Raw genomic sequence first — 25,233 nt, 5'->3', positions numbered from 1 at the left:
GGTCCACGTCAACCATACTAAAGATTTAAAGTGCAAAGAGTGTGGTAGGACGTTCTATCAGCCGAGTGCGTTTATCATCCACATGAGAGCCCACACCGGGGAGAAGCCGTATCAATGTACTGACTGTGGCAGAAGTTTTTCACAATTGCCAAATCTTAAAAGACACCGGTTAATACATACTGGTGACAGACCATATGAGTGTAAAATTTGTGGAAGAAAGTTTTCTCAAAGCTCCAATCTCAAGACCCATCAGAAAATCCACAGTGGAGACAAGCCCCACAAGTGCAAACACTGTGGCAAGAGCTTTGCCCATAAATCTACTCTTGCATATCACCAGAGAAAGCATACCGGCGAAAGGCCGTACGCCTGTAACGACTGTGGAAAGAGTTTTGCACACACGACCAGCCTGAAACTGCATCAGAGAACTCACTGCAAGACAGACATGAAATCGTTCACGCAGAGTCCTGCACCGAACGGACACGTGCAGGACTGCACTGCAGAGCAGCTAGTGAATTCCACACAGGACGACTCAGATGATTCTGTAGATGAGGAGCTAGTAAAATACCTGGATTTCTACATGGAATGTCAAGAGCCATTCTACGCTGCACAGGAGCAAAAACAGTGGTCCTCCCTGGCACCATCTCAGCCACAATTACCGGAACCACTGTTATCCAGCAAAGAAACAACACAGAACGTCCAGCAGTGGCCTCACCAGGTTCTGGGGAACATGGCACCATCTCAACCACAATTACCGGAACCACTGTTAAACACCAAAGAAGCAACACAGAACGTCCAGCAGTGGCCTCACCAGGTTCTGGGGAACATGGCACCATCTCAACCACAATTACCAGAACCACTGTTAAACAGCAAAGAAACAACACAGAACGTCCAGCAGTGGCCTCACCAGGTTCTGGGGAACATGGCACAATCTCAACCACAATTACCAGAACCACTGTTAAACAGCAAAGAAACAACACAGAACGTCCAGCAGTGGCCTCACCAGGTTCTGGGGAACATGGCACAATCTCAACCACAATTACCAGAACCACTGTTAAACAGCAAGGAAACATCACAGAACATCCAGCAGTGGCCACACCAGGTTCTGGGGAACATGGCACCATCTCAACCACAATTACCAGAACCACTGTTAAACAGCAAGGAAACATCACAGAACATCCAGCAGTGGCCACACCAGGTTCTGGGGAACATGGCACCATCTCAGCCACAGCAGACAAAACCACTTTTCTACAGCACAGAGACACCACAGCAACACCAGCAGCCGTGGTCCTCCCAGGTTCTGTGGAACATTCCATCATCACAACAACAGCAAACAGAACCAGTGTTCTACAGCACAGAGACACCACAGCAACACCAGCAGCCATGGTCCTCCCAGGTTCTGTGGAACATGCCATCATCTCAACAACAGCAAAATGAACCAGTGTTCTACAGCACAGACACACCAAAGCAACAACTGCAGATGTGGTCCTCCCAGGTTCTGAGCAACATTCACCCATCTACACCACAACAACCAGTGCCAAAGTTCTACAGCACACAGACACCACAGCAACACCAGCAACCACGGTCCTCCCAGGTTCTGAGGAACATGCCACCATCTCAACCACAACAACCAGAACCAAAGTTCTACAGCACACAGACACCACAGCAGCAGCCGTGGTCCTCCCAGGTTCTGAAGAACATTCCACCATCTCAACCACAACAACCAGTACCAAAGTTCTACAGCTTAGAGACACCACAGCAACAGCAGCAGCCATGGTCCTCCCAGGTTCTGAGGAACATGCCATCATCTCAAACACAACAACTAGAACCAAACTTCTACAGCTTAGAGACACCACAGCAACAGCCGCGGTCCTCCCAGGTTCTGAAGAACATGCCATCATCTCAAGCACAATAACCAGAACAAAAGTTCTACAGTAAAGATGCCCCACAGCAGGCCCAGCAGCAGACGCTGAACACTCTGACACCGGTCACACCGACACCGATCGGTCCGGTGAATGTGCCAACAGATATATAGCCATTACAACCACTGCTGTTTGAATACAATTCCGTACTCTATTTCTGGTGTCCAGAACATGACCTGGACCAAGACAAAAGGGCTTCAACTTAGGATCTTCAAATGCCAGCTAAAACCCTTCCTTTTAAATGAATATTTTGAACAAAAAAGATGTACATATGTTTATTATAAATAAAAAAAATGTAAAACTAATAATACATGCATGCAAAACCAGTGGATAAAACAGGGTGCTACCAATGTGCAAGAAATGCTGTAATAGAAAGCTCTATCAGTATAAAGAGGGAAGTCTCTGAGTGTTTAGGTGTCTGAGGGATGAAGGGAGACTCAGATGATCTTCTCAGCTCTCCTCACTTTAAGCTTTAGGTTCTTGCGGTCTGATGTGGTGCAGTTAATAAACCAGCCAGTGATGCAGCTGGTCAGAATGCTCTCAGTAGTCCCTCTGGATAAAGGTGTCTGCCAAATGCCTCAAAAGTAAATGTTTTTTTTGAAGTGATTGTCACATGTGATACACAGCAGTGCAGCACACGGTGCACACAGTGAAATTTGCCCCCTGCACTTAACTGCAGTGTGTGGGGACGGTGGTTTGCTCAGTGGCACCTTAGTGGCACCTTGGCAGATCGGGATTCAAACCAGCAACCTTCTGATTACGGGGCTGCTTCCTTAACTGCTAGGCCATGCCCCATGTGGTGAGGATCTACACAGCAGCATTAACTGAGTGTTCATTACTGCAGGGGACTTTAATCACATGGATTTAAAGGCCGTGCTCCCCAAATTCCATCAGCATGTAAAGTGTGCTACCAGAGGAGCTAATACGCTAGATAAGGTCTACACGAACATCAAGCTTAGGTCACAGAGCTAAACACCTTCCATGCCTGGCCCATTCTGACCACATGTCACTGCTTCCTGATTCCCTCCGCAAATCTGCTCTAACTATCACTCGGTCCATCACAACCTGGCCTGAGGATGCTAATGCTTGCATGCTAACATCGGAAATGCTAACAGGACATGACAAAGATGCATCACAATAAATTTGGTGACATTTAGAGCATGTTGAAAAATGTGTATGTTAGCATGCTAATGCTAGCATGTTAACAAGACGTGTCATGTTGAATTTGGTGATGTTTGGAGCATGTTCAAAAATTAGCATGTTAGCTGAAGGCGTTCCTAATAAAGTAGTTATTATTAAAGTATCCGATAGAGCATGCAGTGACGTGAAATTTGTTCTTGTTTAGAACATGTTGAAAGGATAGCATGTTAGCATGTTAATGCTAGCATGCTAACATCAAAAATGGTAACAGGGCGTGGCCAAAGTGCATCACATTAAATTTAGTGTTGTTTGGAGCGTGTTTAAAAATTAGCATGCTAATGCTAGAATGCTAATATAAAAAACGCTAAGAGAGCGTGTCCAAGATACGTCACGTTAAATTTGGTAATGTTTGGAGCATGTTTAAAAATTAGCATGCTAGCATGCTAATGCTAACATGATAACATCAAAAACGCTAAGAGGGTGTGGCCAAGATGTGTCACTGTAAATTTGGTGACGTTTAGAGCATGTTTAAAAATTTGCATGTTAGCATGCTAACATCAAAAATGCTAACAGGGCGTGGCCAAGATGCGTCATGTTAAATTTAGTGACGTTTGGATAATGTCTAAAAAAATTAGCATGTTAGCTTAAGGCGTAACATGTTAGTGGCCGACGGACAGGGCATCCCTAATAAAGTGGCCAAAGGACAGGGCGTCCCTACCCCTTGTAGGGCCCCCTTTGCTGGCAATGACACAGTAGCAGTACCACTTAAAAGGGGCCCCATTTTACAAATGCTACCAATGCTAAAATGCTGATAAATGATATAAATGTAAATGTAAAATTAGCATTCAATGCATTCTAATGGGCAAATGATCCTGTTTGAGCGTTAATAGCTCGGCCACGCCCAGTCTGATTGCTTATAAAAGTAATAGCACACCTCACACAATAAAGTACTAATTTTTGATATATAGCACGCCGGTGTGCGTGCTTCGGTACGACCCGCATTAAGTGCCGAAAAAAAATCTGAAATAATACTTTTTTGATTTTCCAAAATTGTGCATGATCCGTAAATCAGACAGAGACAAACTATATGTCAAAACGTTTGTCTTGGCAAGATCTGAAACATCAAAAAAAATCTTTGTATGTCAAACCATCTGGACACAAAGTCCAAAAAAGTCAATTTTGGACGTTCCGAAAACGCTTTTTGGGGAATTGCGCGCAGACCGTAAATCAGACCGAGCCAAGCTATATGTCAAACCGTGCGGAACAAAAAGCTGCATGACGTGACATGGCGTGTGTGTGCTGTAAACCGTGTCATCGCAAATTCTAAGAAACCAAATTTTTTCACATTTTTAATAGTTTTGTCACAAATTATGGCCGTCCCATGGTCCCCAACAAAGCAACCAATATGTCATTTTGTGCGGCTTGACCTTGTCGTTGTTTCTGTGCTTTTCACGGTGTTAGCGTGGCATCCACAAATGCAAGACATGGCCTTTTTTTATTTTTCCCTATTTCCCATGTTTTCCTGACGACTGTTGGGGGTAGCAACACATCCAATATGTCAGATTGTGTGTCTTCTGGCCTCGCCTCGACTCGACTCCCGTGTCTCTAGCTTTTACGGCTGGTCACAGGGAGCTGAAAACATCTTCCTCTGCACAATAGTAAACCATACTTTTGACACTTTGAACCCAGTTTGTGGGCGGGCCGTACGACCTACCAAAACAAACAATATGTCATCGAGTTCAATATGTCTCCGTTGTTTCTGTAGCGGCAGCCTTGAATGTAAGACATGTCCTATTTTGCCATTTTTCCCAGTTTTCCGTGTTTTTCTGGGTTTTACAAACCCCCGTTGGTGGCATCGACTCGTCCTCAGTTGGCCTCGCCTCGATTTTCGGGTCGCTATCTTCAGCGGTTAGCCTCAGGGAGCCAAAAACATGTTCCCAGCACAATAGTAAATGGTCTGTCATTCTGACAGGCCCAAACTATAAAATTCCAGAGAAAATTTTGATGGCCAGGTCCAGGTGTTTTTCGTAAGAGCACGGGCATAACCTCCTGAGCTGGTCTCAGCTGTGAACTCAGGCAGTGTTATTAAAGTATTCGATGGAGCAGGCGGTCACATGAAATTTGTTGATGTTTAGAATATGTTGAAAAGATAGCATGCTAGCATTAACACCAAAACTGCTAACAGGGCGTGGCCAAGATGCGTCATGTTAAATTTAGTGACGTTTGGAGCATGTTTAAAAATTAGCATGTTAGCATGCAAATGATAGCATGCTAACACCAAAAATGCTAACAGGGCGTGGCCAAGATGCGTCATGTTAAATTTAGTGACGTTTGGAGCATGTTTAAAAATTAGCATGTTAGCATGCAAATGATAGCATGCTAACACCAAAAATGCTAACAGGGCGTGGACAAGGTGGAACGTCTGCAGCGAGAGGCTGAGATGAAAGGGCAAATGTCGGAGGAGACGACGCAAAGCACCAAAAGCAACAGGCAGGAGAGCAGGGATGAAGAAGGCAGGAGATAGGATTACTTGGTTTGGTGAGTTGAAGGTGAGCCGAGTCGTTGTCAGGATGATGAACGACGACTGAGCACCGGACATCTATCAGAATGCTGGTTATATAGAAAACTGGAGACGAAACACCACAGGAATACCGATGAGATGGCAGAACACCTTCCAGAAAGATCAGCTTGGCAGTGGTGATGGAGGAAGGAAGGCCAGGGGGGACCACCAGGTGGATGGCATTGGAGAACCAGTCCACGATGGTCAAGATGGTGTTGAGATGGCCGGTAGACCAGTGACGAAATCCAGGGAGATGAGGAATGGGGTGAAGGGGTAATGAGGTGGGGTCCTTGGCCCTGGCGCGGATGTCACAGGCGTTGACGCCCGGTGAATGAAGCTGAGTCTCCGTTGGCGTCCTGGTTGACCGGAGAGGGTGGAGGAGTGACGTCCGATCGGCAGGGTCCAGGGACGTACAGGCGCTCAGGAGGAATGGTGTCTTGTGTTGATGGACTTGAAGACAGAGTCATCAGTACATTTGCTGTTCACTGACGTCGTGTGCTCCAAGTTGATGGTGTTGTTGCTGTTGGTTGCAGCCTCCCTAAACATTTGCCATCAGTGCACCCAAAACAGTCCTGGCTCCTGCTGGCCAGGTTCTCACCTGCTTCAGACTTAGGCAAAACAATGCTCAAATGAGATCCTGAATAAGTAGGTCTGTTTGGTTATTGAGTTGGGAGTTGGGAGGATGTATGGCGTAAGCCGTATGGAGTATGGTGTATGCGTATGGCGTAAGCCGTATGGAGAATGGCGTATGGAGTATGGTGTATGCGTATGGCGTATGAAGTATGGTGTATGGAGTATGGTTGCCGTGTATTGGAGTGTTTTGTTTTGCTGATTCCTTTTTGGTCCTTTTTGTGTTCGGATTCTTTCTCACCTGTACATGGAAAAACGAAACACGGTTTCTCCTGAACCTGGTGCTACATGTATTACTTAAACAAGATTACAGGCCGACATAAAGTGCACGTGTGCAACACTGACAAACTGTTCAGGTGTTTTCTGGACTGTGGAATGAAGCTCTAGATGAACACAGAGGAACATTATGTTATTGATGATCTCCACATAAGATGGATCGATTGTCTACGTTCAGAAACAGATTGATGAGTAAGTCACTGCACCTCCTCTCTGTATGCTAGGGCAGAAAAGGCAGTGATACGGTGCCACCTAGTGGGGCAAGAGCACCCTAATATCACAGTTCTCTGTTCAAAAATGAGCTAAATGTAATCTTTTCAATTTCTGTGTTTGCGCGCCGTAAATTTAATTTAGTTGTCTATGGATTTTTTTCGGCTGTAAATACATAAATAAATGACATAATTCAGAATATATCAAGATACATTGTCTCACAACATGTGAGTACACCACTCACATATTGGTAAAGGTTTTATTAGATCTTTGTTTTACTTGAGGAAATTGTCATCTTCTGTTTTTTTTCTGCTCTTTTCCAGTAGAGGGCTCACTGGAACATTGTATGGTTCACACTGTCTGCACTTTCATATGAAGTCAAGACACTCAGAGGTTCAGTAAAACTCTCAGTGTAAAATAATTTGGAATTTCACTGAATCGCTGAGGGCAATGAAGCGTAGAACAATCAATCCAGCATGAAACGTGGGTTTTTGCCGAAGTGTCGTGGAATATGTCTTCTATAAGCGCTGCATCAGAAGAGCCTCCTGCATCGTGCTCGACCCCTCACATCCATCACATGGACTTTTTACACTCCTCCCATCCGGCAGACGCTACCGCAGCATCAGGTCTCGATCCTCCAGGATGCGTGATAGCTTCTTCCCACAAGCCATCAGGCTCCTGAACACACTATCTGCACTCATACTTCCCCCCACACACACTCGCACTGTGGACTAACTCTGTTTATTTGCACAGTCTAAACATGTATATATCACTGGTCACTTTTTAACACTTCATTTTTAGCTAAAATGTATATTTTGTAACTTATTTATATATATATTGTATTTTATGTGACGCATCTGTTTTTTGTTGTCTACTTTTATGTTGCACTGTGTAAACTGGAGCCACGTCTTCTCGTCTCTCTGTATATCTGCACAATATATAGAAGAGATGACAATAAAGGTTACTTGACTTGACTTACTTGACTTGACTTGACTTGACTATGTGAATGGAAGTGGAGGGGGCAGTCCTGATGACATCAGAGGCAATGGGCGGGGCAGCTCAGCCTTCTGCTGAGGGAACAGCAGAGCAGCTCCATTTCCCTGCACCTCTCTGCTGGGTGGAGATCAGGGAAGAGGAAACCTGTGACAGCAGGTCCGCCCTGAACAGCAGATTCTGGCTTGACTCAGGTAGGTACTCGCTGCTCATTTTCTGCTGTAGGCCAGTCAGGCAATTTAAATGAACAAATTATTAATTCTATTAATTCTAATGTATTCTAGTCTTAGCAGGACTAGGAAAGGAAGAATATTTCCTTTCTTTATAAAATAATAAAAGCTGTATGGGATGGGTGGGGTCATTTCGTGCTGGAGGTTATCTGGCCTTGGATCATAGTTTTTATCTCAGAAACTTAGGGCTTGTCGTCTCATTACACATTACACATCACTGGGCGGCTTTCTGCTGGTAGACCATGGATCCTTACCTTCATGTGGATGTTGTTCATTTTTCTGACAATGTACGGCCCTTTATGGAAACCATATTCCCTGGTGGAATATTCCACAACAATTTAAGGATCTCAGTGATGTCAGTGATGTTCCAAATTCTCTGGAGCATCTATGATGCGATCCATGGAGGCACCACCTCACAACATACAGACCATTAAGGATCTGATGTGAACCTTGGTACCACCTTGGTACCAGGTACCCCAGGATACTTTTAGAGGACAGTGAGTGTTTGTAGAGACTGGAATGGATTAAAAACTGAACAAGCCAATGCAGGACCTTCAGAGCACATTTTAGCCTACAACTTGTCTACATTCATCCTAAAAAAGGAGAGAAATATATAATTTTAACACGGTGCACACAGTGAAATTTGTCCTCTGCATTTAACCATCACCCTGAGTGAGCAGTGGGCAGCCATGACAGGCGCCCGGGGAGCAGTGTGTGGGGACGGTGCTTTGCTCAGTGGCACCTCAGTGGATCGGGATTCAAACCGGCAACCTTCTGATTACGGGGCCGCTTCCTTAACCACTAGGCCACCACCACCCCAGAACTGTGGTCTGCAGAGGTGGACATTTCAGATCTGCTCTTAGTTCAAACTCAACACTGTAGTCCGAAACTAGTGTTGAGACACAGTCCTGAACTTCTTTTCAAAGCATGAACGTGGGATGTTTTGCTTGAGGAGGTTGTGTCTCCCCAAATCCTGTCTTTAAATCATTAGTTCATGTCCCTGAAGGTAAGCCGAATGGACTCAGGCCCCGTTGTTGTTCTGAGAGGTCCTTGTGATGCTGTACTTCAATTTGATGATAATCCTGTTCTGCTGAGACAGTTGGAGGAAGGCAGCTGTGATGAAGATGAGTTCCTGGATTCTGTGTGTTCTGCTCTGCCTGTCCATGTGTGTTGGGGGAGATCTGGCTCTGTCCAGGGATCAGAAGGTATCAGGAGCCAGGAGGCGACGTGCCCCAGTGCCAGGAGATGACAGCAGTCAAAAGGAGTGCTCCTACACGTTCCTCGTGCCCGAGCAGAAGATCACAGGCCCGATCTGTGCTACGCAGGGCTCGTCCCTGCCGGACAAAGACCGCGTGACCCGCATGGACGTCGCGGATGTGCGTGAGCTGCTGTCCAAGCAGCGGCGCGAGATGGACATGCTGCGGCTGCTGGTGGACGTGGACGGGAACATGGTGAACGAGATGAAGCTGCTGCGCAAGGAGAGCCGCAACATGAACTCGCGCGTCACGCAGCTCTACATGCAGCTGCTGCACGAGATCATCCGCAAGCGGGACAACTCCCTGGAGCTGGCACAGCTGGAGGCCCGCGTGCTCAACGCCACCGCGGAGGCCCTGCGTCTCTCCGCCCGGTACCGCGAGCTGGAGGCCCGCTTCTCCACCCTGGCGGGCGTGGTCAACAACCAGTCGGTTCTGATTGGCGTGCTGGAGGAACGCTGCCTGCAGGTGTACGGGAACCACCGGCACGAGCCCGTCGGCCCGCCACTGGTGCAGGTGGTCCCTGAGAACATCCCAGTTAGCGTCCCCCGACTGACCAATGAGATTCAGAGGGACCACGGCCGGGCCTTCCCTCGTGACAGGGGCTCCCGGGCGGGTCCTTCACCCACGGGCAGCACCCTGGAGGGCCAAGGACCTTCCCAGGGCAACTTCAGCTCCGACGGTAAGAGCCACTGTGACAGTTCACATGAGCCTCAATGCTCAACGTTACACCTGAATTTACCAGGCAGTGCAGATAGATTTACATCTTACGGCATTTACCAGACGCCCTTATCCAGAGCGACTTACAATCAGTAGTTACAGGGACAGTCCCCCCTGGAGACAGTCAGGGTTCAGTGTCTTGCTCAGGGACACAATGGTAGTAAGTGGGATTTGAACCTGGGTCTTCTGGTTCTTAGGTGAGTGTATTACCCCACTAGGCTACTACCACACCAGATAGATGGTTCGTAGATAGTTGGTACTTAGTTAGTCTGTCCCAGTAGCAGTTTGGCCAGTAGCCCTCCACTCCACTTCATGAAAACTGGTGTTAAGCTACTCCACTCAAATGGGGCAATTCATTTTATAAATCAGTTATTTCATCAATTTACCTTCAACCATTGAGATAAAAGCAGCTTGGACAGACCAGCTGACTCTAGATGTTTGGACTTTCAGGACCATTCAGGGACTGTTTTCAGGCAATGCAGGCTGGACACACAACCAGCGGGATGTTCCTCCTGAAACCAGATGGGGGTGAGCGCCCCCTGCAGGCCTGGTGTGAGCATGAGCTGGACAACGGTGGCTGGACCGTCATCCACAGGAGGAAGGACGGGTCTGTCAACTTCTTTAGGAACTGGGAGAGCTACACGGTAAGACAAAAAAAAAAAAACTAAAATAATCAAAAGAGTGTGATGTGGCTTCGAAGATACCCGAGATATCTGCTCTGGTCAGCATGCTGACCAACTATGCATAGGCAGCTCTTTTTCATAATACCACTTGAGGAAATATTGGAGGTCACGTGACCTGGTAGATGTTCAGTGGGTGGCCAATGCAGCTTTACTGACCTTCTACACCTGAGCGAACCAACGGCGCATTTCTGCTTCAACATCTTTTGTGTTTCTCAGGGCTTCGTTGGGGCAGGATGTCACGTTTTAGACGTTCATTAGAAGCTTGTTGGCTGTGTAACAGTAGACGAGAGCCGAAGGTTGAAACTGGGCCAGCAGGAACTGCTGTTCTTGATTTGCACTCCTGAAGTCAGACGATTTTTCCAGTTGTTTAAAGAACATTGTCTGAGACTACCGAGCTGCCTCTTCTCTTTTACTCGGACCTTATGTCTTCACTTTTAGAAATGTCAGTGTCAGCGTTTCACGGGGCCATTAGCTGAGATCCTCCCATGAAACTTTAGAGGGCAGGAGAGGAATGCACATTCTGTTTTCTTTCAAAACCGCAACCTGGCTGCATCCCAGCAGGTCAAAGCGAGGAGACAAGATGGATGTTATCTAACCTGACGTGTGATTTAACTGTCCACAACGTGGTGCCTGGTTTCTGTCCTCAATCAAGAGTTCCACACTCTGAAATGCCAACAAGCTCACAGATCATTCATCATGGTCTACACCGCACCACAAACAGAGAGCAGCTACCCAGCAGGATCACAGAGACCATGACCCAAGATCCATTTGTGGTTACCGTTGGAGACTTTCACAGTCTGAGGATTTCTGCAGTAGATGCTCCACCTCGCTTTCAGTCGTTTAAAGCAGCTCTTCTATGCCTTTTCCAGAAAGGGTTTGGCAATATAGATGGTGAACACTGGCTGGGTCTGGAGAACATCTACCACCTGGGCCATCAGGGGGACTACCGGCTCATGGTGGAGATGGAAGACTGGACGGAGAAGAAGGTTTATGCTGAGTACAGCAGCTTCCATCTGGAGCCCGAGAGCCAGTCATACCGCCTGCGCCTGGGCACCTACCAGGGCAACGCTGGAGACTCGCTGAGCAGCCACAACGGCAAGCAGTTTACCACGCTGGACCGGGACAAAGACAACTTCTCAGGTAGAGTCACAGTGGAACCAGACAATATCAATATGATCAATACATTGCCTAATCAATAAAAACCTGTATAAGTGAAGTGATTGTCACTTGTGATACACAGCAGCACAGCACACGGTGACACGGTGAAATGTGTCCTCGGTATTTAACCATCACCCTTGGTGAGCAGTGGGCATCATGACAGGCGCCCGGGGAGCAGTGTGTGGGGACATTACCTTCATCAAGGGGACCTCAGTGGCACCTTTGAACCCGCAACCTAACGTGCTTTTCTCCTTGTCCAGGTAACTGCGCCCACTTCCACAAAGGTGGATGGTGGTACAACGCGTGTGGCCAGACCAACCTGAACGGGGTGTGGTACTCGGGTGGGGTCTACCGCAGCAAGTTTCAGGATGGCATCTTCTGGGCCGACTACGGTGGAGGCTACTACTCTATGAAGGCTGTGCGCATGATGATCCGGCCCATTGACTAAGAGCACCACATGCCCCGTGGAACCTTCTGGACCATACTGCCTTCATTTGTTTCAAAACCACATTTTGGGATGTCGTGTTCTCATACAAACTCTGTCTGCAGTGTTTCCTGTGAGGGGAACAATCCCTCCTCAGCACCCCCGACCCAGCGCTGACAGAACGTGGGCAGTGCCCTGAGCCAAGTCCTCAGCAGCTCTCCAGTTGGGAGAGAGCGGGTGCCCGGAGTCATTCTGACTGCACATGTGATGTCACACCACACCAGCAGGGCTTGCTCTGTGTTACCATGCCACCAAAACGATTTCAACAATGTCAAAAAAACAAGGAGCCACAATGATGGAAGCCAGAGGAGGACGGCTGGTCGCTGGGCTGGACGTTCTCCAGATTTCCATGGATTTGTGTTCCTACTCCGATCTTTCGTTTCAGTATTGAAAAATGTACATTTGCCTGCTTTTCCACGGCCAGGCGCTCCAGCAGGAAACCACAGTCTTGTGCTGAGGGCAACACTTCAGCAGCTGTTTGTCTTCGACCTGGGCTTGGCAGGCGGTAACTTCACATTTTGTAAAAGTTTCACGGAATAAATCAATGCTTCATGGCTCACATCGACGACATTTTAACAATGTTTATTTCATACATGTGCTGCACATTTTCCTAATAACAAACATATCAAAGCATGTCAGAAGAGACTCTGGGAACAGCTGGGAACGCTCCGTATAAACAGCAGAGTTCAGCTTTATAAAGCTGTTTATTACCACAGTAAACCCACTGCGGTCGAGCCAGGCGTGGCGCTGAAATCAGACCGGCCTGCGCCGGGCATCAGCGGTCACATGATCATGTGGAATATGGGTGTGGCCCTGGCCAGATCGTGCTACGCCACCCACACACATGCAGCGGCTGAGGCCAGATACTGATCCAGGGTCAGCATCTGTTCCTCACACCGTAACACTGAAGATAGATGGCATAGAATCTCGGAACATTTGGAACATCCAGTGAAAGATTTTTTGGACTAGATGTGAACCAGAGGACATAAATTCGGCTCTGACATGAAAAAACACCAAGGAATAAGAAACACACACACACACATATAATAGTCGTGTAACTATTTAAATTACTTTATAAAAGTAAGGTAACTAAATACATTACTTTTGACTACTTTTGTAAATTATGCATGAATATTTTGAACTGTTTAGTGAAACACCACACTCTGGTGTTAAGTGCAGTTATGAAATGTGTGGAGCGTGTTTTCTAAAACAGCGGCGTACATCGTGGTTGTACAATAAAACTGCGTAAAAAACGCCTTTCAAGCCTCCACGACGATATTTATTGATACACTGCAGCACAGCAGACGGAATGTGTGCACACAACCAAATGTGTCCTCTGTATTTAACCCATCACCCCGCAGTGGGCAGCCATGACAGGCGCCTGGGGAGCAGTGTGAGGATCTCAGTTGCCTCTGAATGGATGGCGCCCTTAGCATTTGCCTATATTGGCTATGCTATTGGCTGGCCGTGAGTGCAGCAGACAAAGGTTCACATTAAGCAGGTAAACACCACTGCAAGCTCCGCCCTCTGACGTCACGGATGCATCTTTCCTCTGAATTTATACAAACACCAGTTTCTTATTATATTAAATCTGACTTGGCCACATTTATAACTAAACTTCTGCTGTTCTCAAACCCTTTATTCTATAGTCACTGTGTTTCACCTAATAACAATTGTTCACCTCTAATGTATTGTGCTCATGATCATTTTAATTAAATAATTAGTCGATTAAGCAAGAGCTCTCTTTCAAAACTAATAATAGAACATTAAAACCATAATAAATCAGTGTACTTTTACTTTTGGTACTTAAGTACAGTTGAAGCAAAGACTTTAGGCCTCATTTATAGTAAGATAATACGGTTTTAAACCACTGAAAAATCAAATATTTAACATCCTCCACCCTTCCTCACATCCATCCCGGTACACCATCACCCGTTCACTGTCAGAACACACCTGGTACGTCTGTAGCATACGACAATGTTCTCCAGCCTTCCTTGCGGTGTCACTGTAAGATGACACTGTTTAATTATATTGCTATAATCAATATTTAATCACTGGTATAACCTCACTGCTACTTCTCCTCCACCTCGATTTCAGATCCACTTCAATGCTTTGTTTCTAGTTTAAATTCAAGCTCATGCTGCCAAAGATGGTGTTAACCACCTTTCTGTGCTGAAGAATGCCGCTGTCATTGGATGTTGTTTGGCTTCACATACACTAGTTAGGGATATTGTTATTTACAGGAGTGCTCTTTCTATTTGTTCTAAATTTTAATTAAATAACTAAAAGTTCCCTTTGATATTACTAATAATGGATGAGAAGAAACACTATTTCCATTAGTTTAATATTCATTACCCCAAAAATTTAGAAAAAAACAGGGACAGCCCCAAATAACAAAAATTGACAATGGTGTTTCCACCATTTGCCGCAATGACAGCTTGACAGCGACTTCTCATGATGTTGTTCTGAGGCACTGCGCTCCACTCTTCCACAAGTTCTACACGCAGGTCTGCCAGGTCACGTGAGGGTGGGGTACGATTATTCAGTCGCTGCTTCAACTGGTCCCAGACCAGCGACAGGAGATAAGGTTCTAGGTGTCTTCATTGATGCATGCATCTCATTTGATTTGCATTTAGATAATATCACTAGGATAATGATAGGATGGTGAGTGGTTGTAGCCTAGTGGGTAACACACTCGCTTATGAACCAAAAGACCCAGGTCCAAATCCCACTTACTACCATTGTGTCTCTGAGCAAGACACTTAACCCTGAGTGTCTCCAGGGGGGGACTGTCCCTGTACCTACTGATTGTGAGTCGCTCTTGTCACGTTCCTTTGTCTAGGGGTCTAAGAAACGCAACAAGGGTGTGGAGAGGAGGAGGTCCATTGTTACGTACAGGACCAAACAACGCGTACTAACAGTGCTTTTATTTACAAGGTGCTAACAGGTACAATAATACAGTGGACTCAGGACAGCTAACCAAAATCAAAAAAGCCTAAAGGAAGGGATTTTCCAGCGGGGATAACTCAAACATGCACAAGTTGACAAAAAATGCACATAACAAGCTAACAGGCTAACACAGGCAAACAACAAAGGGTCTATCACACAAAGCAACAAGAAACACGAATGAGATCCCCAACAGAGCTCCTTGCAGATCTCCGTGGACCCTGGGGACCTCCCAAAAGAGTAAGGGCCTAGCAGACCCTGGGGACCCGCCAACACCATCTGGAGTCTCTTTATATAGGTGGAGGTGATGAATAGGGAGATGGTAGGTGGAGCTGGTAGGATTCAACTCGCTCAGGGACACAGCCAGACACACAGAAAACGTGGGAGCGTACGTCCAGGGACGTAACACTCTGGATAAGGGCGTCTGAGAAATGCTGTAAATGTAAATAAGGAGAATAGCAATGGACCTAAGACAGAACCTTGTGGAACACCAAGCTTCACTTTACTATGTGAAGATGAATCACCATCAGTGTTCACAAACTGATATGACCTGAACCATGAGAGGGCTGTTCCCTTAATCCCAACAACATTCTCTAACCTGTCAAGGAGAAAAGCGTGATCAATAGTCTCAAACGCTGCACTAAGGTCAAGCAGGACAAACAGCGAGATGCAGATCTGATCAGAGGCGGATCTAATATATATGTACATTGATTTGATGATGAGATTAGTTTAATTACTTAAGGCTCTTTAAGGAGTGTTCTAATCAGTGGTCTGGTATAAAAAGATCATTTTCCGTAGTAATATCAGCAGAGCTGTTTGTTATGTTTCAAATCTCATCTTTATTTATAACAATTTTAGCATTACAGAAAATCATAAAATCGTTGCTACTATGATTATATCACGTGAGAGTATCCGTGTCTTATTCCTGGTTAGTTTACCTTCTTACCTTCCGGGGCCAACTTTTTTACTCTGACTAGTTTCCTTTTGAGGGGAGCAACGTTAATTCTAAGCATTTACTCGCTTGGTTGAGTTCAGCGGGTCTGAGGGTGAGTCGATCAGCGGTCATATATCTGGTAGGATTATCTCCGATTGTGGAAGTGTGGCTATGTCTTCTATATTTAAACCAAAGTTCAGTTCAAGATAGAGCGTGTGACCACCTTCATGAGTAACTCCGACTGAATCTAGTATAGACAGGAATGCTGTTCTCAGCCAGTCTTCTCATTTCTTTGTGTCCCCCAACGACAGCATAGATTTAGTCTTTCCTGGACACTGGCATTTATTAGTCTCAGTTCAGTGGAGAAGATCTTGTCTCAGATCTCATAAACACATCTGCTGCCTGTCACCTCTCAGGACTTTTTTTAAAAAGATCACATTACGTTTTTTTTTCCCTGGAAACGAATGCAAACCAAATGCTCGGTGAATGGTGAGGTTGAGAAGGTTGAGGGTTGAGTCTAGATGAAGGCAGATGTGATACATGAGTAAAGACATATGTGGGTTTATTAAAAGCTACATGATTTCAGCATTAAATCAAATTTATATTTAGTAATTGATGGTGAAAAGGCTGTTTTTTTTTTAAATGGTAAACCTTCATATTTATGCTAAATGCATTAAATATAAACTGATTTTTTTATGATTATGAAACCCACTAGAACTCACTCTGAATTTTCATATGTAGTTGGGAAATAAGAGAGATGATGCTGTTCCTGTGGATTTGTAGAAAATGAATTTAAATGAATAAGTCCAGCCTCTCTCCCCATGGAAAAATCCCTCTCTGGCTCCCCGTCAGTGAGACACCTGAAAGGCCGCTTCATGGCCGTCTGTAGAGGTTCCTCTCCACCGCTGTAGGAGGAAAGTGTCACGTTTGGCCCTGGCAGAGGGACCACACTGACACAATGAGTCCGTTGTAGAAGCGGTGCAGAGCCAGTGAGCTCTTCTTCTTCAATCAATCGATCAATCTTGATTTATACAGCACTTTTTACAGTGTACATTGGTACATTTCCAGCAAATACTGTGAGAAGAGTGTAAAAGCTTGACAGTATAAATAGGTTTTTAGTCTGGATTTCAACATTGATTTCCGAATATTCCTTGGAAGTGAAGTGAAACACTGCAGCACAGCACACGGTGACACAACATAATGTGGTGGGAGCAGTGTGTGGGGACTCAGTGGCACCATGGATTCGAACCGGCAATGTGACCACTTCCTTATCCGCCAGGCGACATATGCACATATGCACGACATCATAACACAGGGTTTTAATACATGAAATTTAATACGGTGGGGAAAGAAGCATCACTCAACAACGACCTGATTGAGAACAAAGCACAAACAAAGCAGCTTTTTACAGACAGACATTTACAGCATTTACATTTACAGCATTTATCAGAGCGACTTACAATTTACCCTTATCCAGAGCGACTTACAATCAGTAGTTACAGGGACAGTCTCCCTGGAGCAACTTAGGGTTAAGTGTCTTGCTCAGGGACACAATGGTAGTATGTGGGATTCGAACCCGGGTCTTCTGGTTCATAGGCGAGTGTGTTACCCACTAGACTACTACCACCATACGTACAGACACCAGTGAAAACAAATAGGAATCGTAATACGTCCAAATCTGATCATTCGGTCACGGTGGCCGGACATGGTGAGGAAGGTGGACACATACTGTTGCCTTCAATTAGTACAAAACACAACTGCACTTTTCCCACTGGTACAAACAGGTGCGATCGATCTTATCATCACTACACTGGCTCCCTGTCTGTATTAAAATTAGTTTTTAAATCACTGAATGTCTCGGCTCCGGCCTATTTGGCAGACCTACTCCATTCCTACAGTCCACCCCGTTCCCTTAGGTCTTCAGATCACAGACTGTTGTCTGTTCCTAGGTCACATGACAAGCTCAGGGCCTTTGCAGTGGCCGCCCCACGTCTATGGAATTACCTGCCAATCAGTGTCAGACAGGGGCGTCAATCACTGCGTTTAAATCTCATTTAAAAACTCACTTTTACACCCTGGCTTTTAACCCAGCGAGACGTGGTTCTTGTACGGTGTTCTTATGCAGTGTTTTATGTGGTTTTACTCTATTACTATGTTTTCTTAAATGTTTTTCATGTTTGTCACGTCCGCGAGCTGACAGGGAGTGAAGCACAGAGGCGGGACATACAGGAAACAATGATTTTTTAACACCACAAAGGAAAACGGCGCGAGGGCCAAAAAATGTGGAAACAAAGGGGGAAAAACACAAACCCGAAGGCGTGTGCCGATTGCCAGGAACTGAAAAACATACACAAGGTAAGTAACAGGGTCCACATAAAATGTCGCAGCCCGGACCGGCTTTATTGATTGGTATTGTATTGTATGGTATGGTAACGTACCGTACCGTACCGTACCGTACCGTACCGCACATGCGCACAATGTCACAAGACACAAGTTTATTACATGAAACACACAACAGGGGAAAAGAACATCACTCAACAACGACACAACGGAGAACAGAAACGAACAGGGCAGCTTTTTACAATCATATACAGGTGAGCTTAGACCATAAAAGGGCAATCTTCAATGCGGAGGAGTCAGGTTTAATTACAGCATGTCCTTTATGTTAATCTGTACAGAAGCGTTAAGTACCATGAGGCTTAGGGACTAGAAAGCACTGTGAACTCCATGCACTCCATGCATGTCCTTTGAGACCGATCAACTGTGTTGAGCATAAGGAAGTTGTGGGTCTTCCAATCTCTGATGTCCTTTAAACAGTTTTTCAGCTTAGAGATGTGATGAACTTCATCCGGCTCGACAAAGATGTTGTCTGTAGTGAAAAAAGTGAAAGTTTATTCCATGTCTATGAATGAATGTACAATTAGAATAACAAAGGGCCCAATACTGATGCCTGTGGAACATGGGGAAAATCCGACAAGTGAAAGTGAAGTGACTCTCATTTTGAAACACTGCAGCACAGCACATGGTGCACACACAAAAAAATGTGTCCTTTGCATTTAACCCATCTCCCTTGATGATGGGTTAGCCATGTGTGCAGCCATGACAGGCACCCGGGGAGCAGACACCAACACGAGTGTTTGGGTATGGTGCATTGCTCAGTGGCACCTCAGTGGCACCTTGGCGGTTTGAGATTCAAGCCAGCAACCTTCCAGTTACGGGTCCGCTTCCATGCGCAGCTTTAAATAGGTTCTGAACCAGGAGATGGCTGACCCACCTATGCCAACTAGCTTTTCCAGCTGATATAATAGAATGTTGTAGTCTATGGTGTACAGTAAGATCCAGCACAGAGACGGAATCCTGCTTAGCTCACATGAAAACAAAACTGATCCTTTCATAACACAGCAAGGAGCTCTGAACTGTCTGTCAGGGTCTTAATGTTCCAGAAGCTTTCAGAAGGTCTCATCACAGACAGCATTTAATAAAATAAACATCATCGAGACTCAGTTTCAAAAAACACCAGCCAGCAGTGAAGCACCAGAGACCAGTTACCATCTTTTACCACAACCTCTACATTTACAGCATCTGGCAGACGCTCTAATCCATGTCTATCATCGAAATCCCACATTTGGTTCACCGGGACCAAATACTATTGGTTTAATAACCCTACATTTATTTAATACACATAATTTAATCCTATTTAATCCAAGTATTTGATAAGAAGGAAGGTTTATAGATGCAATGGGACAGTGGTGGCCTAGCGGGTAAGGAAGTGGACCCGTAATCAGAAGGTTACCGCCACTGAGCAAACCCCACACACTGCTCCCCGGGGCGCCTGTCACGGCTGCCCACTGCTCACTAAGCAGAGGACACATTCGTATTGACTTTATTGATCTAGTAGAACTCCATTCCACCACCTAGTCTCCAAAACAGGAGAGTCTGAGCAGGACCACCCACCGTGGTCATTTAGCACACCTGATTCAACTTCTGCACTTGTTACCACCCAGTTCTTGAGCTGAATGAGGTGTGGTGGAATATGGAAAGATCCGAGCTGTGCAGGACTGGTTCCCTCCAGGACCAGGGCTGGGGACCCCTTGTCTATACCTTGAGAGATGGTGGTACCAGTGGGGCAGCGCTGGAGGATCGGAGAAATGGAGGTGGAGTGATGAGAGAGCTGAGGCAGATCTTTTTATTAATTCCACAGTCTCGTTTAACTCAACTTCATCGGGCAGGAATGTGTTCAAATTTGTCATGTCAGGGAGGCTGTAGTTGCTCCACCAGCAGTGCTATAGCGTCCTCTAGTGGATGATGAACACACGTCTCAAGGTGAGATTTTACCCGACAGAATGAGTGTTTCTATGTTTTAAATGAACCCGTTCTTTTTTCCACGTTCCCTGTTCCCCTCTCCAGGACATCTTGTTTGTGCTTGATCTGCTGTGACGTCTCCAGCATGTCCATACTCGTCCTCCAGCCCCTGCAGTTTGGACAAGAACAGTTTTACAGTCGCCGAGAAGAGATTGCAGGGTCGGCAGGGTCCTCACATTGTCATGTGTTTCAAAAAAAGGAATTTCATTCACAAAGTCACAAAGATTTTTTTTTTAATAAAGTATACAAAAAATGACCTTTACATTTAAATCTAGAATGAAAGAACAACCCGAAATACAGAGAAATGGTAAAAACGTCAGCCGCTCAAAATCCAGGGACATCTAGACGAAGTCCTTTCCGGGCGGACCTGCGGGTCGAGCCTGTGGGTAGCGGGGCGATTTCCCAGCAGCACCTCCTCTACAGTTGCAGCACAGGAAACCCCCGCCAATCATGGCGAGCGCTGCAGCCGCCCATCCCACAAACAGGGCGCCGCCAAACTCGTACCTGCGTCAGAACATGGTTTTCAGCAAGAGCTCCGTCATGCATTCGATCTCGCCCGGCTCTCCCAGTACCTGCCGTTGGTCGGGGTGAAGGGGCTGTAGAAATCCTGAGCGATGCGGTTCGCGTACATGCACGTCCCCAACAGAGCGCAGAATCCTGGGACACAAAGTCAGCGGAGAAATAAGTACTGCGATCATACGTTATGGGGTGATAGTGGTTCCCAGGTTCAACTGTCTCCAGTAACCACGAGTTGGAAAGTCTGCTAACATGCAATTGAATTCGATTATTCTGAAAACATTAATTTGTAAAAGTAAAGTAAAAGTAAAGTGAAGCGCTCTGGTGTAAACGTCTGCTCTAAAACGCGAAGCACCTCCAACGATGAAAATGACCCCTCTAGCCAAGGCCAACTTGTTCTTCTGCTGGACGAAAAACAAGCGCGGCATCAGAATGATCGATTTATTATTATAATAAATAATAATAATACTATTAATAATAATAATAATAATAATAATAAATCGATCATTCTGATGCCGCGCTTTTGTTCCTTTGTCTCCGTTTGTAATATGCACATTTATAAATGTGTTACTCTGCACAGTTCATTCTGTCCTTTTATACCTGCCGAGATATGAAAACCCCAGAATTCCAGACTATAGACTCAATTATGATTATGATTATGGGCTAAATATGCAATTGAATTCGATTATTCTGAAAACATTAATTAGTTAAAGTAAAAGTAAAGTGAAGCGCTCTGGTGTAAACGTCTGCTCTAAAACGCGAAGCACCTCCAACGATGAAAATGACCCCTCTAGCCAAGGCCACCTTGTTCTTCTGCTGGACCAAAAACAAGCGCGGCATCAGAATGATCGATTTATTATTATAATAAATAATAATAATAATACTATTAATAATAATAATAATAAATCGATCATTCTGATGCCGCGCTTTTGTTCCTTTGTCTCCGTTTGTAATATGCACATTTATAAATGTGTTACTCTGCACAGTTCATTCTGTCATTTTATACCTGCCGAGATATGAAAACCCCAGAATTCCAGACTATAGACTCAATTATGATTATGATTATGGGCTAAATATGCAATTGGATTCGATTATTCTGAAAACATTAATTAGTAAAAGTGAAGCGCTCTGGTGTAAACATCTGCTCTAAAACTCGAAGCACCTCCAACGATGAACATGACGCCTCCAGCCAAGGCCACCTTGTTCTTCTGCTGCTTGTTGTCCCCCAGGCAGGTGGTGCACTTCATGCCCACCGACTCGACCAGGATGGCAAAGAAGGACATGAGAATCCCCACCAGCATCAGGGCCCGGGTCACCTGGATTTCCGCTGGAGGAAGTCAGAGGTCAAATCAAGCAGAAAGGTCATTAGTAGTGTGGGTCGGTCAGATGACATGAAAACTAAACGCATTTATGAATTATGACGTTCAAGTCGAGCTTTACAGAAAGTCCCCTGTGAATATTTCATGGGCGGGTCTCTGCTCCGGCATCCTTGTATCTCGGAATTCCAGCTCTTGGGGAAACTTGCCTGAACACGCAGCGCCCCGCCAAGCCCGCATTTATAGCCCCGAGCCGCGAAAATTCCACCCCGATCCAGAGACGGGATTTCACCAAAAACCGATTCCGATGTATGAATGTGTGAACGGATGATGATGATGATGATGATGATGAAAATAATTACCCGGCAGCTGCAGCAGGGAGTCGTACTGTTTACACTGGACCTGGCCGGTGCTCTGCGACGCGCAGGTCATCCACAGACCCTGGTAAAGCGCCTGGGCCGTGATGATGTTGTCCCCCACGTACGACGAGGCTTTCCACTGCACCATGGCGATCGACGCGATCATGCCCACGGAGCCCAGGAAAGCCAAGGCGAAGCCCATCAGCTGGAGCGCGGCGTTCGCCATGCTTCAGGAATCCAGGTGCTGGTGTCCAGGTGAAGCTCCTGCTCGGGTGAAGCTCCTGGCTGCGCCCCAGCGTCACTCTGCCCCCACACGAGTCACGTGAGTCGTGTGCGAAACGACTCTTTCCGCGAGTCGACTCTTCCCGCTCAACTCTCGGACTGGCAGAATTTTCTGAAATTAAAACGAAGCGACGGAACACAAATAAACATTTCAAAGTGAGGAGAGGAGGAGGCCTGTAAACATTTCAAGATGAACACGGTGGTCAGATGCAGAAAACGTTTTAATTATATGTTCTGAAACGTATTGCACTTCTTGGTTTCAACACAAGGTGGCGCCACGTCGTCTAAAACAAGCGCAACCGAAGAGAGAACGCAAGAAACGCAAATTAACAAGCGAGTGTAGAAACTTCCAGAAACGCTGGGGAAATCATATACTGCTTTCTACTTAATATTTTATATCGAGTGTTATAGTGAGAATAACTCTGTAGACTACAGGTGAGGAATCTTGTAAAAAGAAAATAATAGTAAAATAAAATATACATACGTTGTATTATATATATTTATTGTTATACATATTGTATTATTATTTATTATAATAATAAATCGATCATTCTGATGCCGCGCTTTTGTTCCTTTGTCTCCGTTTGTAATATGCACATTTATAAATGTGTTACGCTGCACAGTTCATTCTGTCATTTTTTACCTGCCGAGATATGAATACCCCAGAATTCCAAACTATAGACTCAATTATGATTATGATTATGGGCTAAATATGCAATTGGATTCGATTATTCTGAAAATATTAATATGACAATATAGTCAACGACAGAAATATAGCAGTTGTAATAATTTAAAATGCATCAGAAATATACATGTACAGCAGTCACTTAATGGTCATTTTTTTCACTTCTTTTATTTACTTTACTTTATTTTACTTTACTTTACAGAGCCCTGATAAGGCCCAACTTGTCTGGAATAGAGCATGCTCGGAAATTGTTAAGTACTAGACAATTTTTTTTTTATTATTATTATTATTTTGTGCAGTGTGTATGCGTGTGTTAGTGTTGGACTCGTCTCAAATACTTCTTGAACAAGTGGGTTTTCAACTGCTTCTTAAAGGTGGTGGTAGTCTCATGCTAGTCGAATGGAGCAGGACAAGTTGTCCCACCAGCCGAGGACAACAAAGGAGAACAGAGTCGATTTGGGTCGGAGACCCCGTGAAGAGGGAATTTTCATTCTCATTTCATTTGCAGATCTGATTTATATAATTGCTTTTGCCTTCTATGTGTTTTATTGTTTTGAAAGGACCTTTTTATACTTTTTTAATATTATTAGTCTAATAAAATTATTAGTCTTATTGGAGTCGCCCTGTGTTTAATAAATCAGAATAAAGTGAGGTCTGGAGGGTCTTGTTCCAGAAGTGTGTGTGTGTGTGTGTGTAGGAATGAATGAATGAATGAATATTGCGTCATTGAGGGGGCGGGGCGACGTCGGGGCGACGTCACGTGACCGCGCGGCCGACTCGCTGGAAGTTGCTGCGGACGCTCGAGCGGCCGAACTTGGTCGCGTTCTGGCGGCAAACAAACAACGACACCGGCGACGACACGCAACTACACGCAACTACACGCAACTACACGGGGCCGCGCACGGCGCGCCTCCCCCTCTTCCTCCCGCGGAGACAAAGGACATGTCCGGGTGCGGGCCGGGACCGGCCTGCTCTCCGTGAGGTCCGCTGCCGACCATGGAGGAGAAGACGACCCGCGGCGAGGTTCGCGTCCGTCTCTCTCGGGTTTTCGGGTGACTTTTACGGCCTGTTCTGTCGCTGCTGTAATGATTATTGTAATGAGCGCCTGGCCGTTGGGATCTACTTTGTTTGAATTGGTGGGCGTGGCCAGGTGCTCGGGCTGCAGGTTAATATTAAACTGGGCTTAAATTCGCAAACCGTCAAATGTGGTCCTGTGTGGTGTCAGATTTACTGCTGTGAGCAGAGTGCAGTGTAGGAGGGTGTTAAAGACGCCAGATGTTCACCATCCGGCTGTCATTTACCGTCCAGATGCATGCGGAGCAGATCCAGCACAGATCCAACATCTAGGACGTCATCTCCACTGAAACAAGCACGCATGACATTCAGCACAATCGCATGAAACCAGTCGTTTCGTTGTTCGCTGATTTGTAGAATTCTCTCGTTCCTCTACAAAGATTACTGTGCAGTACTGCTGAACGAAAGTTCTGGTCTGAGTCCACTGTTGGTCTGACTGTGAAGTTCCTCAGATGGGATTCATGTTGGGCCTGGAAGACTGCTGCGACAGGAAGACACTTGTT

The 25,233-nt window shown here is 45.6% G+C and overlaps 2 protein-coding genes across 3 annotated transcripts; one reads left to right on the top strand and one right to left on the bottom strand.

Moving 5' to 3' along the window:
- The first annotated feature begins 7,838 nt into the window (after nt 1-7,838).
- Nucleotides 7,839-12,817, top strand: LOC114788290 (angiopoietin-related protein 1-like). 2 transcript variants are annotated; one of them, XM_028976710.1, is made up of 5 exons: nt 7,839-7,922; nt 9,058-9,893; nt 10,382-10,575; nt 11,484-11,754; nt 12,033-12,817. In XM_028976710.1, the coding sequence occupies exons 2-5, from the start codon at nt 9,077-9,079 to the stop codon at nt 12,218-12,220; spliced, it is 1,470 nt and encodes a 489-aa protein (XP_028832543.1). In that variant the 5' UTR covers nt 7,839-7,922; nt 9,058-9,076; the 3' UTR covers nt 12,221-12,817. The 2 variants fall into 2 exon arrangements, with proteins under 2 accessions (XP_028832543.1, XP_028832544.1); XM_028976711.1 differs by lacking the exon at nt 7,839-7,922 and having other exon boundaries at nt 7,930-9,893.
- A 7,897-nt stretch (nt 12,818-20,714) lies between these two features.
- Nucleotides 20,715-23,147, bottom strand: cldn1 (claudin 1). The gene is made up of 4 exons (XM_028977198.1): nt 22,693-23,147; nt 22,177-22,341; nt 21,071-21,155; nt 20,715-21,002 (listed from the first exon to the last, which is right to left on the bottom strand). The coding sequence occupies exons 1-4, from the start codon at nt 22,913-22,915 to the stop codon at nt 20,840-20,842; spliced, it is 636 nt and encodes a 211-aa protein (XP_028833031.1). The 5' UTR covers nt 22,916-23,147; the 3' UTR covers nt 20,715-20,839.
- Nucleotides 23,148-25,233: the final 2,086 nt, after the last annotated feature.

This window comes from Denticeps clupeoides, chromosome 4, assembly GCF_900700375.1.
Source record: "Denticeps clupeoides chromosome 4, fDenClu1.1, whole genome shotgun sequence".
NCBI classification, from domain to species: Eukaryota; Metazoa; Chordata; class Actinopteri; order Clupeiformes; family Denticipitidae; genus Denticeps; species Denticeps clupeoides.
The sequence above is the reverse complement of the archived record's forward strand: the minus strand, read 5'-3'. Positions and strand labels throughout refer to the sequence as shown.

Coding starts and splice junctions, on each gene's coding strand:
- LOC114788290 (XM_028976710.1), top strand. CDS start 9,077: ATGAAGATGAGTTCCTGGATTCTGTGTGTTCTGCTCTGCCTGTCCATG. Junction 9,894..10,381: donor GGGCAACTTCAGCTCCGACG/GTAAGAGCCACT, acceptor TTGGACTTTCAG/GACCATTCAGGGACTGTTTT. Junction 10,576..11,483: donor GGAACTGGGAGAGCTACACG/GTAAGACAAAAA, acceptor TGCCTTTTCCAG/AAAGGGTTTGGCAATATAGA.
- cldn1 (XM_028977198.1), bottom strand. CDS start 22,915: ATGGCGAACGCCGCGCTCCAGCTGATGGGCTTCGCCTTGGCTTTCCTG. Junction 21,156..22,176: donor CGTCATGTTCATCGTTGGAG/GTGCTTCGAGTT, acceptor TTTGTGTCCCAG/GATTCTGCGCTCTGTTGGGG. Junction 21,003..21,070: donor TTCACCCCGACCAACGGCAG/GTACTGGGAGAG, acceptor GTTCTGACGCAG/GTACGAGTTTGGCGGCGCCC.